Consider the following 22,102-nt stretch of genomic DNA (forward strand, 5'->3'; position numbering starts at 1 on the left):
GTGCATATGGGATGACAGTTGCCATAGCGACTTTGTCTTTACCACCCTAATGGCATGCATTGTGTGTGCCACTGCTGTGCCGTTGTTCATCATTCAGATGCCTAATTTTACAGCCATTACAACTGACAGATAGGACAGACATTCTCCCAGTCAGAGGACACAGAACAGCAGAGGAGACCAGGACCCCAATTCAAGCCAGGTGTGTTGACTTTTAATCTGAGGGTATCCTTCTATTGACACACTTGTTGAATTATGCAAGAGAACGTGACAACAACAGTAATTCATGAGGCAGTCTAGACAGTACAGGTAGGGTAGACAGCAGGTGAGTACAGGTAGGGTCACAGAGCAGGTAGGGTACATAGAGCAGGTAGGGTAGACAGCAGGTGAGTACAGGTAGGGTAGACAGAGCAGGTAGGGTAGACAGCAGGTGAGTACAGGTAGGGTAGAAAGAGCAGGTAGGGAAGACAGCAGGTGAGTACAGGTAGGGTCACAGAGCAGGTAGGGTACATAGAGCAGGTAGGGTAGACAGCAGGTGAGTACAGGTAGGGTAGACAGAGCAGGTAGGGTAGACAGCAGGTGAGTACAGGTAGGGTAGACAGAGCAGGTAGGGTAGACAGCAGGTGAGTACAGGTAGGGTAGACAGAGCAGGTAGGGTAGACAGCAGGTGAGTACAGGTAGGGTAGACAGAGCAGGTAGGGAAGACAGCAGGTGAGTACAGGTAGGGTCACAGAGCAGGTAGGGTACACAGAGCAGGTAGGGTAGACAGCAGGTGAGTACAGGTAGGGTAGACAGAGCAGGTAGGGTCGACAGCAGGTGAGTACAGGTAGGGTACACAGAGCAGGTAGGGTCGACAGCAGGTGAGTACAGGTAGGGTAGACAGAGCAGGTAGGGTCGACAGCAGGTGAGTACAGGTAGGGTAGACAGAGCAGGTAGGGTAGACAGCAGGTGAGTACAGGTAGGGTCACAGAGCAGGTAGGGTACACAGAGCAGGTAGGGTCACAGAGCAGGTAGGGTCCACAGAGCAGGTAGGGTCCACAGAGCAGGTAGGGTCCACAGAGCAGGTAGGGTAACAGCAGGTGAGCGCAGGTAGGGTCCACAGAGCAGGTAGGGTACACAGAGCAGGTAGGGTACACAGAACAGGTAGGGTACACAGAGCAGGTAGGGTAAACAGAGCAGGTAGGGTAACAGCAGGTGAGTGCAGGTAAGGTACACAGAGCAGGTAGGTTATACACAGAGCAGGTAGGGTACACAGAGCAGGTAGGGTAGACAGCAGGTGAGTACAGGTAGGGTACACAGAGCAGGTAGGGTGCACAGAACAGGTATGGTACACAGAGCAGGTAGGGTTACAGCAGGTGAGCGCAGGTAGGGTAAACAGAGCAGGTAGGGTACACAGAGCAGGTAAGGTACACAGAGCAGGTAGGGTCCACAGAGCAGGTAGGGTCCACAGAGCAGGTAGGGTCCACAGAGCAGGTAGGGTACACAGAGCAGGTAGGTTACACAGAGCAGGTAGGGTTCACAGAGCAGGTAGGGTAGACAGAGCAGGTAGGGTACACAGAGCAGGTAGGGTGCACAGAGCAGGTAGGGTGCACAGAGCAGGTAGGGTACACAGAGCAGGTAGGGTACACAGAGCAGGTGGGGTAGACAGAGCAGGTAGGGTGACAGCAGGTGAGCGCAGGTAGGGTAAACAGAGCAGTTGGGGTACACAGAGCAGGTAAGGTACACAGAGCAGGTAGGGTATACAGAGCAGGTAGGGTACACAGAGCAGGTAGGGTCCACAGAGCAGGTAGGGTCCACAGAGCAGGTAAGGTTCACAGAGCAGGTAGGGTAGACAGTGTAGGTAGGGTACACAGAGCAGGTAGGGTACACAGAGCAGGTAGGGTTCACAGAGCAGGTAGGGGTCACAGAGCAGGTGGGGTAGACAGAGCAGGTAGGGTGACAGCAGGTGAGCGCAGGTAGGGTAGACAGAGCAGGTAGGGTAGACAGAGCAGGTAGGGTACACAGAGCAGGTAGGGTACACAGAGCAGGTAGGGTGCACAGAGCAGGTAGACAGAGCAGGTAGGGTAGACAGAGCAGGTAGGGTGACAGCAGGTGAGCGCAGGTAGGGTAGACAGAGCAGGTAGGGTAAACAGAGCAGGTGGGGTAAACAGAGCAGGTGGGGTAAACAGAGCAGGTGGGGTAGACAGAGCAGGTGGGGTAGACAGAGCAGGTGGGGTACACAGAGCAGGTAGGGTTCACAGAGCAGGTGGGGTAGACAGAGCAGGTAGGGTGACAGCAGGTGAGCGCAGGTAGGGTATGACTACTACATGACTACTACATCTTGCCATGACTACTACATCTCCAATAAGCATGGTGCTATAGTAGGTGAGAGGATAGTGGAGCTGCAGCACATGTGATGACATTTGACTGCTGCTCCTCACAGTTGTTATTGTGACAGAGTGGGTGTTGACAGTGCTGATGACTGACCTCTCCTCTCCTCTCCTCTCCTCTCCTCTCCTCTCCTCTCCTCTCATACATACAGATGTGAAAAGCCTGAACAGTGGTCCATTCTGGTCCCCCACCACCACACCAGTGTGAATAATGATATCAATAGGAGTGATTGTGAGGATCCAGTCTCCCTCTGACTGACTCTTCCATTTCTAGTAATCAATTCCACACACACACACACACACACACACACACACACACACACACACACACACACACACACACACACACACACACACACACACACACACACACAGCTGACCTTGTGGGGACACACAATTCAGTCCCATTCAAAATCCTAACCCTAAACCTAACACGTACGCTTACCCTAACCTAACCTTAACCTTAATTTGGGGCTCCTGAGTGGCACAGCGGTCTAAGGCACTGCATCACAGTGCTAGAGGCATCACTACAGACCCTGGTTCGATCCCGGGCTGTATCACAACAGGCTGTGATTGGGAGTCCCATAGGGTTGGGCACAATTGGCCCAGCGTCGTTCGAGTTGGAGGTTGTGGCCGGGGTAGACCCGTCATTGTAAATAAGAATTAGTTCTTAACTGCCTTGCCTCCTTAAATAAAGGTAAAACAAAAATGAACCCTAACCTAACCCTAGCTCCTAAACCTAACCCTAGCTCCTAAACCTAACCCTAGCTCCTAAACCTAACCCTAGCTCCTAAACCTAAACCTAGCTCCTAAACCTAACCCTAGCTCCTAAACCTAACCCTAGCTCCGAAACCTAACCCTAGCTCCGAAACCTAACCCTAGCTCCGAAACCTAACCCTAGCTCCTAAACCTAACCCTAGCTCCGAAACCTAACCCTAGCTCCTAAACCTAACCCTAGCTCCTAAACCTAACCCTAGCTCCTAAACCTAACCCTAGCTCCGAAACCTAACCCTAGCTCCTAAACCTAACCCTAGCTCCTAAACCTAACCCTAGCTCCTAAAACTAACCCTAGCTCCTAAACCTAACCCTAGCTCCTAAACCTAACCCTAGCTCCTAAACCTAACCCTAGCTCCGAAACCTAACCCTAGCTCCGAAACCTAACCCTAGCTCCGAAACCTAACCCTAGCTCCTAAAACTAACCCTAGCTCCTAAACCTAACCCTAGCTCCTAAACCTAACCCTAGCTCTGCCTTTCATGTTCTCTCACCCTCTCCAGACCGGCCTGTACAATATAGAAATAGGGCAGAAAGTTGCAATATGCCCGTGCAACCCAAGGTTTGATACCAGCATAAACAGAAACCCTCTTAATCCTAACCCTAACTCCTAACCCTTAACATAATTCTAACCCTAACACTAATTCTGACCTTAACCTCCTAGAAATAGCATTTCACCTTGTGGGGACTAACAAAATGTCCCCAGTTGGTCTTTAATTATTTGTAACTTTTATTTATTGTTCTTATTATTATTTTATTGTTTTTAAACTGCATTGTTGGTTAAGGGCTTGTAAAGTAAGCATTTCACCTGTTGTATTCGGCGCACGTGGCAAATAACATTTGATTTGATTTTTGATTTGGTCACATTTTTCTTTGTTTACTATTCTTGTGGGGATCAGAAGTTAAACACGTCCACACACACACACAACCTTCTTGCAGCGCGGCACAGTGCATACTACAGTCATTAGGAGTCCTTACCTCACACTGTGGTGAAGTACCACACAACTGGAACATGTGTAGAGTCATTAACTGCAGTATTAAGACACATTAAAATGTCTCCTACCGTTGCTGTCGGGTCGTTCCACCTCAAAAAGCACAAGAAAGAGGATTTCGACACCCGCCATCTCAGAATGTTCTGAAATCATTTCTGTTGTTAGAAACAGGTAAGATTAGCATTCCTGCAACATTATTTTGTTGAAATATAATTTGATCCATAATTTGATCCATGTCTTACTCATTGTTAGAATGTTTTGGGTCCAAATCGGATGTTATGTACTATATCTATTGAATATTATATGATTCCTATCATTTAAAATGGCCAATTTAGGTGCAATTCAATTTGCTTAATTTCTCCCAAATCAAATTATATTTCAACAAAATAATGTTGCAGTCTGTTCCATTCCATTCCCCTCTACTTCCTGGAGTTCAAACAAACACAGTTTTTAATTGGCTGAAGGTCAGCCAATAGGTGTGCCCATCAGAATGATCAGGCAAATATTGAGGTTTATTTTTTGGTCTAAAAACGAGCGATCACAATATTTGATAAAGCGACAAAGCCTCCCTTTTCTTTTCTGTAGGCACCAGGCAGCGGATTATAAACGTATCTATCTGGTGAGAACAGATGGAAACAGCAGCCGTCCGTCCCCAGGCCCAGTGCAGCACAGCACAGCGTGGAAGATCAGTTTAAGATAAAGCCGCTTCTCAATCACTGGGAAAGTCTCCATGCATCTAGGGCTATCTCGTAGGACGGGTGCTGTGTGCGTGTATGTCTCTGTGCGCGCACGTGTGTGTGTGTGTGTGTGTGTGTGTGTGTGTGTGTGTGTGTGTGTGTGTGTGTGTGTGTGTGTGTGTGTGTGTGAGGGATGGAGGCAGCCATGCCACACAACCTTAAACACTCTCTAAGGGCGGCGTTGCAGCATGTCATGACTGGAAAGTTCACACAACCGTTGGCATGGTTCCCTCCATCATCACAATATTATCTGGAATCCTTCCCATGGGAGATAAAGAGAGAGAAAGAGTAAAGAGTATAGAGAGAGAGAGAGAACGAGGATGGAGAGAGAAACAGAGAGATAGAGAGAGAGAGAGGGGGGTGTAGTGGCCAGCAGGCTGGGGAGAGGGTGGTGCGTGCTGCTATGTCGAGTGAGATATGATGAGCATATTTTCCCTGAATCCAATGTTTATCCACTGTAACACCTCTCTCTCTCTCTCTAACACTAGTCCATGACAAACTGTCTTTACTATGACAAATATTCTGTCCTGTCCTCCTGCCATTGAACACTTTTCACGTCCCAGCATAAAACAACTAGCTTGTCCATCACCCTGTGGCCCATCACCCGTGTCCATCACCCTGTGGCCCATCACCCGTGTCCATCACCCTGTGGCCCATCACCCGTGTCCATCACCCTGTGGCCCATCACCCGTGTCCATCACCCTGTGGCCCATCACCCGTGTCCATCACCCTGCCCTGTGGCCCATCACCCGTGTCCATCACCCTGCCCTGTGGCCCATCACCAGCTGAATCAAAGTAGCAGAACAATTACTAAAAGAGAGAGGAAATATATTGGGGAGAAAAATGTCTCTGGATGCTGAACCATGTCATCAAACAAGGTGGAAATCAATGTGCTGGCTAAATGATAGATGTCCACCAGTTTTCCCTCTCTCCTCTCCTCTCCTCTCCTCTCCTCTCCTCTCCTCTCCTCTCCTCTCCTCTCCTCTCCTCTCCTCTCCTCTCTGGTCAGGCTGATCAAGCTCCACAGCATTCCGCTCCCCATGCAGTGTTACCAGGGAGAGAAGAGAAGAAAGAGAGAAACCTGTCTGACTGAAGCTGGATTTGAGGGTCATTTCAAGAACACTACCAGCCAGAACAGCAGCAGAGACAGACTCCATTTTCAGATCCTCCGGATACGGGTCTGTCTGTCTCTCTGTCTCACACACAACAGAGATGGCAAATGAATAGCAATGACAACACCAGGTGGAAGGTCATTCGTAAACGGTGGTGGAATGCTCGCTGCTAAGCACCGCACAGAATGAACAATAAACATAGACTACACATTCTCTGTCTCTCTCTCGGTTCTCCTCTGGCCAAAAACGTACATACGTATACAGCTACAATCCTCTCTCCTCCTATACATCAGAATGCAGAATGGAACAGGATTGCTACATGTCTAATCTATTAGAATACATTTCCATCATACGGTAGAGAGGCAATATCTCTGGCTGGCCATATAAAGTCCCCCTTTATGTAAACAGACATTGAACGATGCACACGTGCAACTGTAAATTACTAAACGCTTTGTTCCCCCCCCCCCCCCCCCCCCCCCCCCCCACACACACACACACACACACCTAACGATATGAGCCAGCATGGCCAGGTTCCTTTTCATAACACAACATAATAACACACTACCACAACAGCAGCTATTACTCAGACTCAGTAGACACACAGAGCAGCACAGCAGCAGCAGGAGGAGCAGTAAAAAGCATTAAAACACCCAGACAGAGAGGACAGTCTGAAACGCTGTTTACTTACAGCATACTCAATGGTTCCTTTGGGTCTCTGGAACGACATGCGTCTGCTGCCATCCTTCTTCTCTTGAGTCTTCTTCTGGCTGGTATCTGAAAGCAAGCGAGGCAAGGTACGCATTACGTTCATGTTCCTCTCTCTCCCCAGCTTGCCTTGTCACAAGCCGCCGTTTCCCAGCCACACGGGTACAGCTCATTCGTCAACAGTGAGCGTGCGAGCCAGTCAGCCTGCGATGTGAGCGGAGTGGAGTCTCTTTCTCTCTCCCTCTCCTAGCAAGCTCTCGCTGCTCTAGCTCTCTCTTTTGTTCTCTCTCTCTCCTACTCTCTTTTGCTCTCTCTCTCTCCTACTGTCCTTTGCTCTCTCTCTCTCTCTCTCCTACTGTCCTTTGCTCTCTCTCTCTCTCTCTCCTACTCTCCTTTGCTCTCTCTCTCTCTCTCTCCTACTCTCCTTTGCTCTCTCTCTCTCTCTCTCTCTCTCTCTCTCTCCTACTCTCCTTTGCTCGCTCTCTCTCTCCTACTCTCCTTTGCTCGCTCTCTCTCTCCTACTCTCCTTTGCTCGCTCTCTCTCTCCTACTCTCCTTTGCTCGCTCTCTCTCTCCTACTCTCCTTTGCTCGCTCTCTCTCTCCTACTCTCCTTTGCTCGCTCTCTCTCTCTCCTACTCTCCTTTGCTCGCTCTCTCTCTCCTACTCTCCTTTGCTTGCTCTCTCTCTCCTACTCTCCTTTGCTTGCTCTCTCTCTCTCTCTCTCTGTGTGTGTTCACCTTGCCTTCTGCTGGCTCTCCTCTCACAGCAGACACACAGCACCTTGACCTCCATGAGGACCTGAGGAGAGGAGGAGGGGATGGAGCTGGGAGGGAGATAGGAGAGAGAGGGGGCTGAATGCAGGATCTGGGAACTTGGACGAGGGATGGAGCTGGGGCTGGGGGAGACAGGAGAGGGTCGTGACTGGGGTATTCTATGGGGTATAGGACTGGGACTGGGGGTATAGGGCTGGATCTGAGATCACAGGGATGGGGCTGGAAGAGAGCAGGGGCCGAGGGCTGGAAGAGAGCAGGGGCCGAGGGCTGGAAGAGAGCAGGGGCCGAGGGCTGGAAGAGAGCAGGGGCCGAGGGCTGGAAGAGAGCAGGGGCCGAGGGCTGGAAGAGAGCAGGGGCCGAGGGCTGGAAGAGAGCAGGGGCCGAGGGCTGGAAGAGAGCAGGGGCCGAGGGCTGGAAGCCTTACGGTACAGTACAGAGCACATCCTCTCTCTCAGTCGGCTAGGTTCACCCCGTTATGTTCAGTATGCAGCCTATGCAGCAGATCACATCAGAAGCCTAACACGTCCTTTACTTCGTCTGTCTGTGTCACCGAGCAGCTCGGCTGAAAACATGAGTCATTCGCCATGCAGCCATTCTATTTCTGGGGCTCAGGACACACTGCACTGAAGAGGGAGAATACCTCAGGATATGACAACTGTAATACAGAAGTACAATAATGAGGTATTCCACTCTGTCTCCACCATGATAGGCAATGTAGTAGGTTTAATGTTTGTAGTCTGTCAAACGCACCATAAAGCCTGAGATAGCTTTGGCGATCAGACGATGAATAGACGTGCATTATGGTGTCCCTGCTGTCTGGTTTGGTTTATTTGACACCCCACTAATACAGTTGTATAACAGCAGTGTATCTGACATGAAGCTCTGTTACATATTGTTTCAGGTCATAGACATAACACTAATGTGATACCGAAACACTGACGTGGCAGAATGAGGGCTAAGCCAAGACCAAGAATAAATACCACCTGATTCTAAAACCAATATGAGAAAGAAAGAGAGCAGGGAGAGAGAGAGAGGGAGAGAGAGGGGAGGAAGAGAGAGCTACAGAGAGAGCAGAAAGAGAGATATGAGAGAGCAGGAAGAGAGATACATTAGTGAGAGAGAGCAGAGAGAGAGGTAGGGAGAGGGGAGGAAGAGAGAGCTACAGAGAGAGCAGAAATAGAGATACGATAGAGAGAGAGCAGGAAGAGAGATACATTAGTGAGAGAGAGAGAGCAGAGAGAGAGAGGTAGGGAGAGGGGAGGAAGAGAGAGCTACAGAGAGAGCAGGAAGAGAGATACATTAGTGAGAGAGAGAGAGCAGAGAGAGAGAGGTAGGGAGAGGGGAGGAAGAGAGAGCTACAGAGAGAGCAGGAAGGGAGATACATTAGTGAGAGAGAGACCAGAGAGAGAGGTAGGGAGAGACTCAGAGTTAGATTCACAGCAGCAGGGTGTTGCATAGTGAGGGAGAGAACGGTCTAAATTTGAACCTCAACATGGAGTGTGATGATGTGCCATCAGAAACACGGCTATTTGTTCACACTGGGAGCAGAGCAGAACCACAACGTTAAACAACAAAGATCATCAGATCTCAGTGGGTCTACACCACAGGAACACATGATAACCCCTCTTACCCCTTTACAGAGAACCTGCCAGATAAACTCTGCTCTTTTCTGCTAGGGCAAGAACAACATCCTGTACACAATGTTATCCAAATGTTATCAAGTAACAAAAATGGACATTTACAATGAATTTACCAAAATGTGATCTATAGGAGACAATTGATTAAACACTGCCATCACAAATGAAGTTACTCAGTTAATCAAATGTTCTGTTTGTGTTACACATCGTTGCACACTAAACAACAGCATTGAATGTGTATTTGTTCTAATAGTGCAGTGCATACTGGGAATACAAGCGTTGTATTTTAGAGTATGGTGCGAGATGGCAACTAAGCAAGATGAAAGTCACAAATAATGGGAGCAACTGTGCCTGGGGCCACAGCAAGTCTCATTAAATGATTATCTCCGCAAAAACAGTGGGTTGTGTAACGCCAGATTTCACAGATGTGGGTCAAGGTCATGTTATCGCATTTAATTTGCATCTTTCTCTATCCAAAAGAAACAGAACTAAAGCAACAGTCTTATCACCACAGCTGATACACTGTTGCTCTTCATTTCATTAATGGGACTTGCGACAGCAAATATCCCACTTTAAATCTTTGTCATACTTCTGGCTCATTATTAATCTTGTTCTCCTCTTACACCGTTTCAGCCGTCCAAACTTTAAAACGTACACACCGGTCTGGAATAGTTTTTCATTTATTTAAAACTTCAACAATGCCTCATTGTCTTCTGTACTTCTATTTACAGTTGCCATATACTGTGGTATTCTAGTAGGAGAGTTGATATACTGAGGTATTCTAGTAGGAGAGTTGATATACTGAGGTATTCTAGTAGGAGAGTTGATATACTGAGGTATTCTAGTAGGAGAGTTGATATACTGAGGTATTCTAGTAGGAGAGTTGATATACTGAGGTATTCTAGTAGGAGAGTTGATATACTGAGGTATTCTAGTAGGAGAGTTGATATACTGAGGTATTCTAGTAGGAGAGTTGATATACTGAGGTATTCTAGTAGGAGAGTTGGTATACTGAGGTATTCTAGTAGGAGAGTTCGTATACTGAAGTATTATAGTAGGAGAGTTGATATACTGAGGTATTCTAGTAGGAGAGTTGATATACTGATGTAGTCTAGTAGGAGAATTCATATACTAAGGTATTCTAGTAGGAGAGATCATATACTGAGGTATTCTAGTAGGAGAGTTGATATACTGAGGTATTCTAGTAGGAGAGTTGATATACTGAGGTATTCTAGTAGGAGAGTTGATATACTGAGGTATTCTAGTAGGAGAGTTGATATACTGAGGTATTCTAGTAGGAGAGTTGATATACTGAGGTATTCTAGTAGGAGAGTTGATATACTGAGGTATTCTAGTAGGAGAGTTGATATACTGAGGTATTCTAGTAGGAGAGTTGATATACTGAGGTATTCTAGTAGGAGAGTTGATATACTGAGGTATTCTAGTAGGAGAGTTGATATACTGAGGTATTCTAGTAGGAGAGTTGATATACTGAGGTATTCTAGTAGGAGAGTTGATATACTGAGGTATTCTAGTAGGAGAGTTGATATACTGAGGTATTCTAGTAGGAGAGTTGATATACTGAGGTATTCTAGTAGGAGAGTTGATATACTGAGGTATTCTAGTAGGAGAGTTGATATACTGAGGTATTCTAGTAGGAGAGTTGATATACTGAGGTATTCTAGTAGGAGAGTTGGTATACTGAGGTATTCTAGTAGGAGAGTTCGTATACTGAGGTATTCTAGTAGGAGAGTTCGTATACTGAGGTATTCTAGTAGGAGAGTTGATATACTGAGGTATTCTAGTAGGAGAGTTGATATACTGAGGTATTCTAGTAGGAGAGATCATATACTGAGGTATTCTAGTAGGAGAGTTGATATACTGAGGTATTCTAGTAGGAGAGTTGATATACTGAGGTATTCTAGTAGGAGAGTTGATATACTGAGGTATTCTAGTAGGAGAGTTGATATACTGAGGTATTCTAGTAGGAGAGTTGATATACTGAGGTATTCTAGTAGGAGAGTTGATATACTGAGGTATTCTAGTAGGAGAGTTGATATACTGAGGTATTCTAGTAGGAGAGTTGATATACGGAGGTATTCTAGTAGGAGAGTTGATATACGGAGGTATTCTAGTAGGAGAGTTGATATACGGAGGTATTCTAGTAGGAGAGTTGATATACTGAGGTATTCTAGTAGGAGAGTTGATATACTGAGGTATTCTAGTAGGAGAGTTGATATACTGAGGTATTCTAGTAGGAGAGTTGATATACTGAGGTATTCTAGTAGGAGAGTTGATATACTGAGGTATTCTAGTAGGAGAGTTGATATACTGAGGTATTCTAGTAGGAGAGTTATATACTGAGGTATTCTAGTAGGAGAGTTGATATACTGAGGTATTCTAGTAGGAGAGTTATATACTGAGGTATTCTAGTAGGAGAGTTGATATACTGAGGTATTCTAGTAGGAGAGTTGATATACTGAGGTATTCTAGTAGGAGAGTTGATATACTGAGGTATTCTAGTAGGAGAGTTGATATACTGAGGTATTCTAGTAGGAGAGTTGATATACTGAGGTATTCTAGTAGGAGAGTTGATATACTGAGGTATTCTAGTAGGAGAGTTGATATACTGAGGTATTCTAGTAGGAGAGTTGATATACTGAGGTATTCTAGTAGGAGAGTTGATATACTGAGGTATTCTAGTAGGAGAGTTGATATACTGAGGTATTCTAGTAGGAGAGTTGATATACTGAGGTATTCTAGTAGGAGAGTTGATATACTGAGGTATTCTAGTAGGAGAGTTGATATACTGAGGTATTCTAGTAGGAGAGTTGATATACTGAGGTATTCTAGTAGGAGAGTTGATATACTGAGGTATTCTAGTAGGAGAGTTGATATACTGAGGTATTCTAGTAGGAGAGTTGGTATACTGAGGTATTCTAGTAGGAGAGTTGGTATACTGAGGTATTCTAGTAGGAGAGTTCGTATACTGAGGTATTCTAGTAGGAGAGTTCGTATACTGAAGTATTATAGTAGGAGAGTTGATATACTGAGGTATTCTAGTAGGAGAGTTGATATACTGAGGTATTCTAGTAGGAGAGTTCATATACTGAGGTATTCTAGTAGGAGAGATCATATACTGAGGTATTCTAGTAGGAGAGTTGATATACTGAGGTATTCTAGTAGGAGAGTTGATATACTGAAGTATTCTAGTAGGAGAGTTGATATACTGAGGTATTCTAGTAGGAGAGTTCATATACTGAGGTATTCTAGTAGGAGAGTTCATATACTGAGGTATTCTAGTAGGAGAGTTCATATACTGAGGTATTCTAGTAGGAGAGTTCATATACTGAGGTATTCTAGTAGGAGAGTTCATATACTGAGGTATTCTAGTAGGAGAGTGTATACAAGTATAGTAGTGTGAGTGGAGTTATTTATGATGAAATGTGTGATCTAACTGCCTCACAAATCAAATCACATTTTATTAGTCACATACACATATTTAGCAGACGTTATTGCGGGTGTAGTGAAATGCCTGTGTTCCTAGCTCCAACAGTGTGGTAGTATCTAACAGTTCACAAAGTGACTAGTGTTCCATTATTAAAGTGAGGGGCAGGGTTAAGTAACCGGTTGGTAGTCAGCTAGTGATGGCTGTTTAACAGTCTGATGACCTTGAGATAGAAGCTGTTTTTCAGTCTCTCGGTCCCTGCTTTGATGCACCTGTACTGACCTCGCCTTCTGGATGATAGTGGGGTGAACAGGTAGTGGCTCGGGTGGTTGATGTCCTTGATGATCTTTTCGGCCTTCCTTTCTTTTCGGATGCTGTAGGTGTCATGGAGGGCAGGCAGTGTGTCCCCGGTGATGCGTTGGGCAGACCGCACCACCCTCTGGAGAGCCCTGCGGTTGCGGGCGGTGCAGTTGCCGTACCAGGCGGTGATACAGCCCAACAGGATGCTCTCAATTGTGCATCTGTAAAGGTTTGTGAGGGTTTTAGGGGCCAAGCCAAATTTCTTCTTCACCACACTGTCTGTGTGGATGGTCCATTTCAGATTCTCAGTGATGTGTACGCCATGGAACTTGAAGCTTTTCACCTCAAAATGTGGTTCCGTCGATGTGGATAGGGGCGTGCTCCATCTGCTGTCTCCTGAAGTCCACGATCAGCTCCTTAGTTATGTTGACATTGAGGGAGAAGTTATTTTCCTAGCACCGCTCCTCCAGGGCCCTCACCTCCTCCCTGTAGGCTGTCTCGTCATTGTTGGTAATCAGGCCTACTACTGTTGTATCCAAAGTAATAAGGTTGATAGTGTCGTCAATCAAAGTAATCAGACCAATTATTTTACAAAATGTTACTTTGACTATATTTAACTGCTTTGCTTAAGTAAAACAAAAATTTCTCCCACTACTACAAAAATACTATAAAGTCCCATCATTTTTCTTAATGGAAAATTAGAATCTAGTTCAACAACATTATCTTTGGCATTTGAAATGAAAAACACAACATTGGTGCTGAAGAGTGTGAGTCCGGTCTTGTGACTGACTGAAGGGTGTATATTTAGAAAACAAAGATGTAACTCATGCCAAGATGTAGTCTAATAGGCACAAGGAGGACCGCAGCAGCAGAGAATGCCTGCATGATGGTGACTGTGACTGGTTTCTATCACTAGCCTGAAGGATACCTCGGGGAAGTTACTTCCCTGTGAGATAGCCAGGCAGGCATGCATGGGGCCACGCGAGTTCAAATCGTTACGGTCAAGATGAACTTTGCGAGTTCTAGAATGTGTTTGTTGACAGGGATGTAGGCAGGGTAAGCAGGGTAAGCAGGGTAGGCAGGGTAAGCAGGGTAGGCAGGGTAGGCACGGTAGGCAGGGTAGGCAGGGTAGGTAGGGTAGGCAGGGTAAGCAGGGTAAGCAGTGTAAGCAGTGTAAGCAGGGTAGGCAGGGTAGGCAGGGTAAGCAGGGTAGGTAGGGTAGGCAGGGTAGACAGGGTAGGCAGGGTAAGCAGGGTAGGCAGGGTAAGCAGGGTAGGTAGGGTAAGCAGGGTAGGCAGGGTAGGCAGGGTAAGCAGGGTAGGTAGGGTAGGCAGGGTAAGCAGGGTAGGCAGGGCAAGCAGTGTAAGCAGTGTAAGCAGGGTAAGCAGGGTAGGCCGGGTAAGCAGGGTAAGCAGGGTAAGCAGGTTAAGCAGGTTAAGCAGGGTAAGCAGGTTAAGCAGGGTAGGCAGGGTAGGCGGGGCAAGCAGTGTAAGCAGTGTAGGCAGGGTAAGCAGGGTAAGCAGGTTAAGCAGGGTAGGCAGGGTAGGAGGGGCAAGCAGTGTAAGCAGTGTAAGCAGGGTAGGCATGGGTAAGCAGGGTAAGCAGGGTAGGCAGGGTAGGCAGGGTAAGCAGGGTAGGAGGGGCAAGCAGTGTAAGCAGTGTAGGCAGGGTAAGCAGGGTAAGCAGGTTAAGCAGGGTAAGCAGGTTAAGCAGGGTAGGCAGGGTAGGAGGGGCAAGCAGTGTAAGCAGTGTAAGCAGGGTAGGCATGGGTAAGCAGGGTAAGCAGGGTAGGCAGGGTAGGCAGGGTAAGCAGGGTAAGCAGGTTAAGCAGGGTAAGCAGGTTAAGCAGGGTAGGCAGGGTAGGCGGGGCAAGCAGTGTAAGCAGTGTAAGCAGTGTAAGCAGGGTAAGCAGGGTAAGCAGGGTAGGCATGGGTAAGCAGGGTAAGCAGGGTAAGCAGGGTAGGCAGGGTAGGCAGGGTAAGCAGGGTAGGCAGGGTAGGCAGGGTAAGCAGGTTAAGCAGGTTAGGCAGGGTAGGCGGGGTAGGCAGTGGAGCTGGAGATATGTACAGCTCTTCTCTCTGACTCTGTGATTAGTGTTGTACAGCCCTGCAAGTTCATACCACACACACAGAGGAATAGCAATGAAAAACAACTGGTGACCAACGTCCTTGTTCCTTAAGAATGTTGCAGGCCAATAGATTGGAATTGAGACAGTGTTGCAGTGCAAATGGCTGTATCTGGACTTACTCCAAAGGGAAGTCCAAAGAAAGAAATACACCCCCCTTCCTGTGCATTAACAAATGTTTTGTAGGGGAACAATGCAGGGGGAGAATTGTTTTGTAATGTCCCGTTCATTTCCCCTGCTAGCCTACACTAATACACAGCCAAGTAATTTCCTCTCAGCACCCTTCGTTTAGAGGTGGATGTAAAGTTATTTATAGCAGCCCCTCACTCACTCCTGTTAACAGCAGAGGAGGCAAGAGCTCTGTCTGGGGTAATGAAAAGGTACTCTACTTTATAATGTAGCTGGTCTGTCTGGCCAGGGGGTTGTGAGGGTAGAGGAGGTGGGGGGTGGAGAGGAGAGGAGAGATGAGGGGATGGAGAGGAGAGGTGAGGGGGTGGTGAGGAGATGTGAGGGTTGGGGGTGGAGAGGTGAGGGGTGGTGAGGGGGTGGAGAGGAGAGGTGAGGGTTGGGGGTGGAGAGGTGAGGGTTGGGGGTGGAGAGGAGAGGAGAGATGAGGGGATGGAGAGGAGGGTTGAGGGGGTGGAGAGGAGAGGTGAGGGGTGGTGAGGAGAGGTGAGGGTTGGGGTTGGAGAGGTGAGGGGTGGTGAGGAGAGGTGAGGGTTGGGGGTGGAGAGGAGAGGTGAGGGGTGGTGAGGAGAGGTGAGGGGTGGGGGTGGAGAGGTGAGGGGTGGAGAGGTGAGGTGAGGGGGTGGAGAGAGGAGGGAGGGAGGGAGGGGGTGGAGTGGTGAGTGGGTAGAGGGAGAGGGTGGGGAGGAGAGGGAGGGAGGGAGAGGGTGGAGAGGAGAGGGAGGGAGAGGATGGAGAGGAGAGGGAGGGAGAGGGTGGAGAGGAGAGGGAGGGAGAGGGTGGAGAGGAGAGGGAGGGAGAGGGTGGAGAGGAGAGGGAGAGAGAGGGTGGAGAGGAAGGGAGGGAGAGGGTGGAGAGGAGAGGGAGGGAGGGAGAGGAGAGGGAGGGGTCATGTTATTTAGCTAGGTAAGTCATGTAGCTGCTCAGGACATGGTGTTGAGGGGTGGAGGGCACCGACTGGTAACACTTTACATTAAGTTCTCTTCAGCTCTTATACCTGTGTAGTAACACTGTAATTACACCAGTCACAACATGTTGATACATAGTACCTTACAGTAACAACCTTCTCAGACAGGTTCTGTATGACAGGCCCATAAAAACACACAAGGAGGCAAACGGATAACTTATTCCATATACAGTATATATAAGGTGAGACACGGCCTTGACTTCCTTGACTAATGTGGCGATAACAGCACGGCAGCCATTGTAATGAATATGCATTGGCTTAGTGAGCTGTCAAACTACACACAGGAAGCACACAGCGACAGCGACAGCCCACATCCCTTTGCTCTCTCCCTCTCTCCCTCTCTCCCTCCCTCCCTCCCTCCCTATTATACAGTCAGTTTTCCCCTGCATACAGCACCGTCACCACCACCCAGTACAACCAAACTTTGCTTGAGCAGCACTTTGTGTTGTGTCTGCTGTGTCAGGACAGGGAGGAGAGGAGAGGGGGAGCAGAGCAGTCAATGTGTTTTAAGCAGAACACCCTCTCCTCTCCTTCTCCCCTCTCTTCCTCTCCCTCCCTTCGTCCTGCCTCTGCTCCATCATTAACACTGGCTCCAGGTCAATAAATCAAACCCTGATGCTGCCACAGGCTCAGTGAGTGTCACCCCATCCAGACTGCCTCATTAGCACGCACTCCAGGGCGACTAATCACACCATGATCTCTCCATCGGCTCCTGGGTTATTGCCTTGTGTGCAATGTTCAGTTGGTAAAGTTATTATTTATTTATTTATTAGTTTAACATAAAAGGCATGTTTTATGTCTCCTGAATACAGTAGCTAGACTATACATACAGTTGAAGTCGGAAGTTTACATACACTTAGGTTGGAGTCATTAAAACTCGTTTTGCAACCACTCCACAAATTTCTTGTTAATATACTATAGTTTTGGCAGGTCGGTTAGGACATCTACTTTGCGCATGACACAAGTAATTTTTCCAACAATTGTTTACAGACAGATTACTTCACTTATAATTCACTGTGTCACAATTCCAGTGGGTCAGAAGTTTACATACACTAAGTTGACTGTGCCTTTAAACAGCTTGGAAAATTCCAGAAAATTATGTCATGGCTTTAGAAGCTTCTTATAGGTTAATTGACATCATTTGAGTCAATTGGAGGTGTACCTGTGGATGTATTTCAAGGCCTACCTTCAAACTCAGTGCCTCTTTGCTTGACATCATGGGAAAATCAAAAGAAATCAGCCAAGACCTCAGAAAAAAATTGTAGACCACAAGTCTGGTTCATCCTTGGGAGCAATTTCCAAATGCCTGAAGGTACCACGTTCATCTGTACAAACAATAGTATGCAAGTATAAACACCACGGGACCACGCAGCCGTCATACCTCTCAGGAAGGAGACGCGTTCTGTCTCCTAGAGATGAGCGTACTTTGGTGCAAAACGTGCAAATCAATCCCAAAACTATAGCAACGGACCTTGTGAAGATGCTGGAGGAAACGGGTACAAAAGTATCTATATCCACAGTAAAATAAGTCCTATATCGACATAACCTGAAAGTCCGCTCAGCAAGGAAGAAGCCACTGCTCCAAAACCGCCATAAAAAAGCAAGACTACGGTTTGCAACATGGGGACAAAGATCGTACTTTTTGGAGAAATGTCCTCTGGTCTGATGAAACAAAAATAGAACTGTTTGGCCATAATGACCATCGTTATGTTTGGAGGAAAAAGGGGGAGGCTTGCAAGCCGAAGAACACCATCCCAACTGTGAAGCACAGGGGTGGCAGCATCATGTTGTGGGGGTGCTTTGTTGCAGAAGGGACTGGTGCACTTCACAAAATAGATGGCATCATGAGGCAGGAAAATTATTTGGATATATTGAAGCAACATCCCAAGACATCAGTCAGGAAGTTTAAGCTTGGTCGCAAATGGGTCTTCCAAATGGACAATGACCCCAAGCATACTTCCAAAGTTGTGGCAAAATGGCTTAAGGACAACAAAGTCAAGGTATTGGAGTGGCCATCACAAAGCCCTGACCTCAGTCCCATAGAACATTTGTGGGCAGAACTGAAAAAGCGTGTGCGAGCAAGGAGGCCTACAAACCTGACTCAGAAAAACACCAGCTCTGTCAGGAGGAATGAGCCAAAATTCACCCAACATTGTGGGAAGCTTGTGGAAGGCTACCAAACGTTTGACCCAAGTTAAACAATTTAAAGGCAATGCTACCAAATACTAATTGAGTGTATGTAAACTTCTGACCCACTGGGAATGTGATGAAAGAAGTAAAAGTTTAAATAAATCATTCTCTCTACTATTATTCTGACATTTCACATTCTTAAAATAAAGTGGTGATCCTAACTTACTAGGATTATACGTCAGGAATTGTGAACAACTGAGTTTAAATGTATTTGGCTAAGGTGTACGTAAACATCTGACTTCAACTGTATATATTTTTAGTTTTTTAAATGAAATAATTAAAAGGATATTTCTACAATTTTAACAAACATTTAGATTTCATATATATCATTTGATTAAATCTTTAGATAAATAGAAATTTGGGGAAGAAATTTACACAAAACCCTGAACAACTATGTAATAACAATGTTCTTGTTACCTGAGGCTTGTGCATATGAACATTCCACAGTAATACTATATGTATAGTCACTGAAAAGGCCCCTGGTCTGTTGTCAAGGACCAAACGACCCCAGTAGCCTACCCTAGACTCCCCAGATCAAAGCTCTATTCTCACCAATAACCATACTAGCATACTGCTCAGAATGAAGCAATGTATTTGACATGCATTCTAGATAAGTAGGCTACTGTAGAATGCATGTGGACACTGGAACATAACCCTTTCTGCCTTTGGATCAATGCAGTAGAAGGAGCTCACCTGCTGATCCTCTGGCACACTGCATCTCTGACTGCTGCAACTCCAACACCAAGAAACCTCTCAGGTTTCAGCCTGAATCAATACCCTGAGGTGAGGAGAAGTGATGAGCTCAGCTAAAAGGAGAACCACAAACTCTGCAGTATCTCTCTTTACTGATCCTCAGTGAGCCAGTGTCACTCAGCAGCCAGCCAGGCCTTGGTCAGAAGAAAGTAAGTATCACAAATCTACCACCTCTCTCTAGTCTGCTATCTCCACTGGACTCACCACCATCCTAGCTGAAATCTACCAACTGTACGACATCATCAACCCTCCAACCACAGTCAGCTAAGCTCCCTGTCCAACCACAGTGGTCCACAGAGATCACAGGGGGGAAATGAGTATGTGTGACTATCACAGAGGAATGAGAATTGACAACTTGATGAACATTTCCCGGGCAGCAAACACCACCCAGAATATTCCATGAGAAATCTCTGATGGCTTTAATGCTAAATCTTTATTGCATCCTGTATCACTGTAAAGTCCATGGAGAATAAGAGCACCTCCTCCCAGCTGTCCACTGCACTGAGGCTAGGTAACACTGTCACCACCGATAAATCCACGATAATCGACAATTTCAATAAGCATTTCTCTACGGCTGGCCATGCTTTCCTCCTGGCTACCCCAACCCCGGCCAACAGCTCCGCACCCCCCGCAGCTACTTGCCCAAGCCCCCCCACCGCTTCTCCTTCACCCAAATTCAGATAGCAGATGTTCTGAAAAAGCTGCAAAACCTGGACCCGTACAAATCAGCTGGTCTCGACAACCTGGACCCTCTCTTTCTAAATGATCCACCGCCATTGTTGCAACCCCTATTACCAGTCTGTTCAACCTCTCGTATCGTCCGAGATCCCTAAAGATTGGAAAGCTGCCGCGGTCATCCCCCTCTTCAAAGGGGGTGACACTCTAGACCCAAACTGTTATAGACCTCTATCCATCCTGCCCTGCCTTTCTAAAGTCTTTGAAAGCCAAGTTAATAAACAGATCACTAACCATTTCGAATCCCACCGTACCTAGGATTAAGTAATCATTCTAACCCTCCCCCCCAAAAAGATATAGATGTACTATTGTAAAGTGGTTGTTCCACTGGATATCATAAGGTGAATGCACCAATTTGTAAGTCGCTCTGGATAAGAGCGTCTGCTAAATGACGTAAATGTAAATGTAATGTAATGTAAATGTACCTTCTCCGCTGTGCAATCCGGTTTCCGAGCTGGTTGGTCATGGGTGCACCTCAGCCCCGCTCAAGGTACTAAACAATATCATAACCGCCATCGATAAAAGACAGTACTGTGTAGCCGTCTTCATCGACCTGGCCAAGGCTTTCGACTCTGTCAATCACCGTATTCTTATCGGCAGACTCAACAGCCTTGGTTTCTCAAATGACTGCCTCGCGTGGTTCACCAACTACTTCTCAGACAGAGTTCAGTGTGTCAAATCGGAGGGCCTGTTGTCCGGACCTCTGGCAGTCTCTATGGTGTACCACAGGGTTCAATTCTCGGGCCAACTCTATGCAGACGACACCATTCTGTATACATCTGGCCCTTCTTTGGACACTGTGTTAACAAACCTCCAAATTAACTTCAATGCCATACAACTCTCCTTCCGTGGCCTCCAAATGCTCTTAAACACTAGTAAAACTAAATGTATGGTTTTCAACCGTTCGCTGCCCACTCCCGCCCACCCGACTAGCATCACTACTATGGACGGTTCTGACTTAGAATATGGGGACTACAAATACCTAGGTGTTTGGCAAGACTGTAAACTCTCCTTCCAGACTCAAATTAAACATCTCCAATCCAGAATCTAGATTTGGCTTCCCATTTCGCAACAAAGCTTCCTTTACTCACGCCACCAAACATACCCTCGTAAAACTGACAATCCTACCGATCCTCGACTTCGGCGATGTCATTTACAAAATAGCCTCCAACACTCTACTCAACAAATCGGATGCAGTCTATCACAGTGCCATCCGTTTTGTCACCAAAGCCCCATATACCACCCACCATTGCGACCTGTATGCTCTAGTCGGCTGGCCCTCGCTACCTATTCGTCGCCAGACCCACTGGCTCCAGGTCATCTATAAGTCTATGCTAGGTAAAGCTCCGCCTTATCTCAGCTCACTGGTCACGATAACAACACCCACCCGTAGCATGCGCTCCAGCAGGTATATCTCACTAGTCATCCCCAAAGCCAACACATCTTTTGGCCACCTTTCCTTCCAGTTCTCTGCTGCCAATGATTGGAACGAATTGCAAAAATCGCTGAAGCTGGAGACTTATATTTCCCTCACTAACTTTAAACATCAGCTATCTGAGACTTTCTTTTTTTCAATTGTGTTATTGACTGTACGCTTGTTTATTCCATGTGTAACTCTGTGTTGTTGTTTGTCGCACTGCTTTGCTTTATCTGGCCAGGTCGCAGATATAAATGAGAACTTGTTCTCAACTTGTCACAACTTCCTCCGAAGTCGGTCCCTCTCCTTGTTCGGGTGACGTTCGGCAGATGACGTCACCGGTCTTCTAGCCATTGCCGATCCACCTTTCATTTTCCATTTGTTTTGTATTGTCTTCCCACACACCTGGTTTCAATTCCATCAATTACATGTTGTGTATTTAACCCTCTGTTCCCCCCATGTCCTTGTCCGGTATTGTTTATTGTAAGTGCTTGTGCACGTTATGTCTGGTGTGCGTAGGGTTTTGTACCCATTTATTGATTGTTCTGTTTTCCGGTGAGTTTTTATTATTAAACTGCACTGTTGGAAACAGTTTTTGCTCTCCTGCGTCTGACTTCTCTGCCGCCAGTACGCACCCCTTACACAACTGGCCTACCTATTTAAATAAAGGTGAAATAAAATCTAAAAAACCTCACTAAAGCACGCTTTGGCACAACATATTGAAATGCATTGGGTTGTTGCTCAGGCTCATGGGTAGTCTGGGTAAACAGTGAACACATCTTTCAATTATGGTTGAGAAGACATTGAGAAGATGTTGGATGTGAGTGTTGCTTAATCAAACAGTCACAGCAGATATTGAGAGGAGGGTCGGTCAGACATTGACCTCC

At 46.7% G+C, this 22,102-nt stretch overlaps 1 protein-coding gene across 4 annotated transcripts in view; it reads right to left on the reverse strand.

The window, feature by feature from the left end:
* The window catches only part of LOC115177542 (oxidation resistance protein 1), a 191,058-nt gene that overhangs the window by 45,889 nt on the left and 123,067 nt on the right, over positions 1–22,102 (reverse strand). For all 4 annotated transcript variants that reach the window (XM_029738428.1, XM_029738429.1, XM_029738427.1 and 1 more), the window contains one exon: positions 6,668–6,753. In XM_029738428.1, the coding sequence (XP_029594288.1) occupies positions 6,668–6,753 (86 nt within the window). The remainder of the gene's footprint in view (positions 1–6,667; positions 6,754–22,102) is intronic.

Source organism: Salmo trutta, chromosome 37, assembly GCF_901001165.1.
Source record: "Salmo trutta chromosome 37, fSalTru1.1, whole genome shotgun sequence".
Taxonomy (NCBI): domain Eukaryota; kingdom Metazoa; phylum Chordata; class Actinopteri; order Salmoniformes; family Salmonidae; genus Salmo; species Salmo trutta.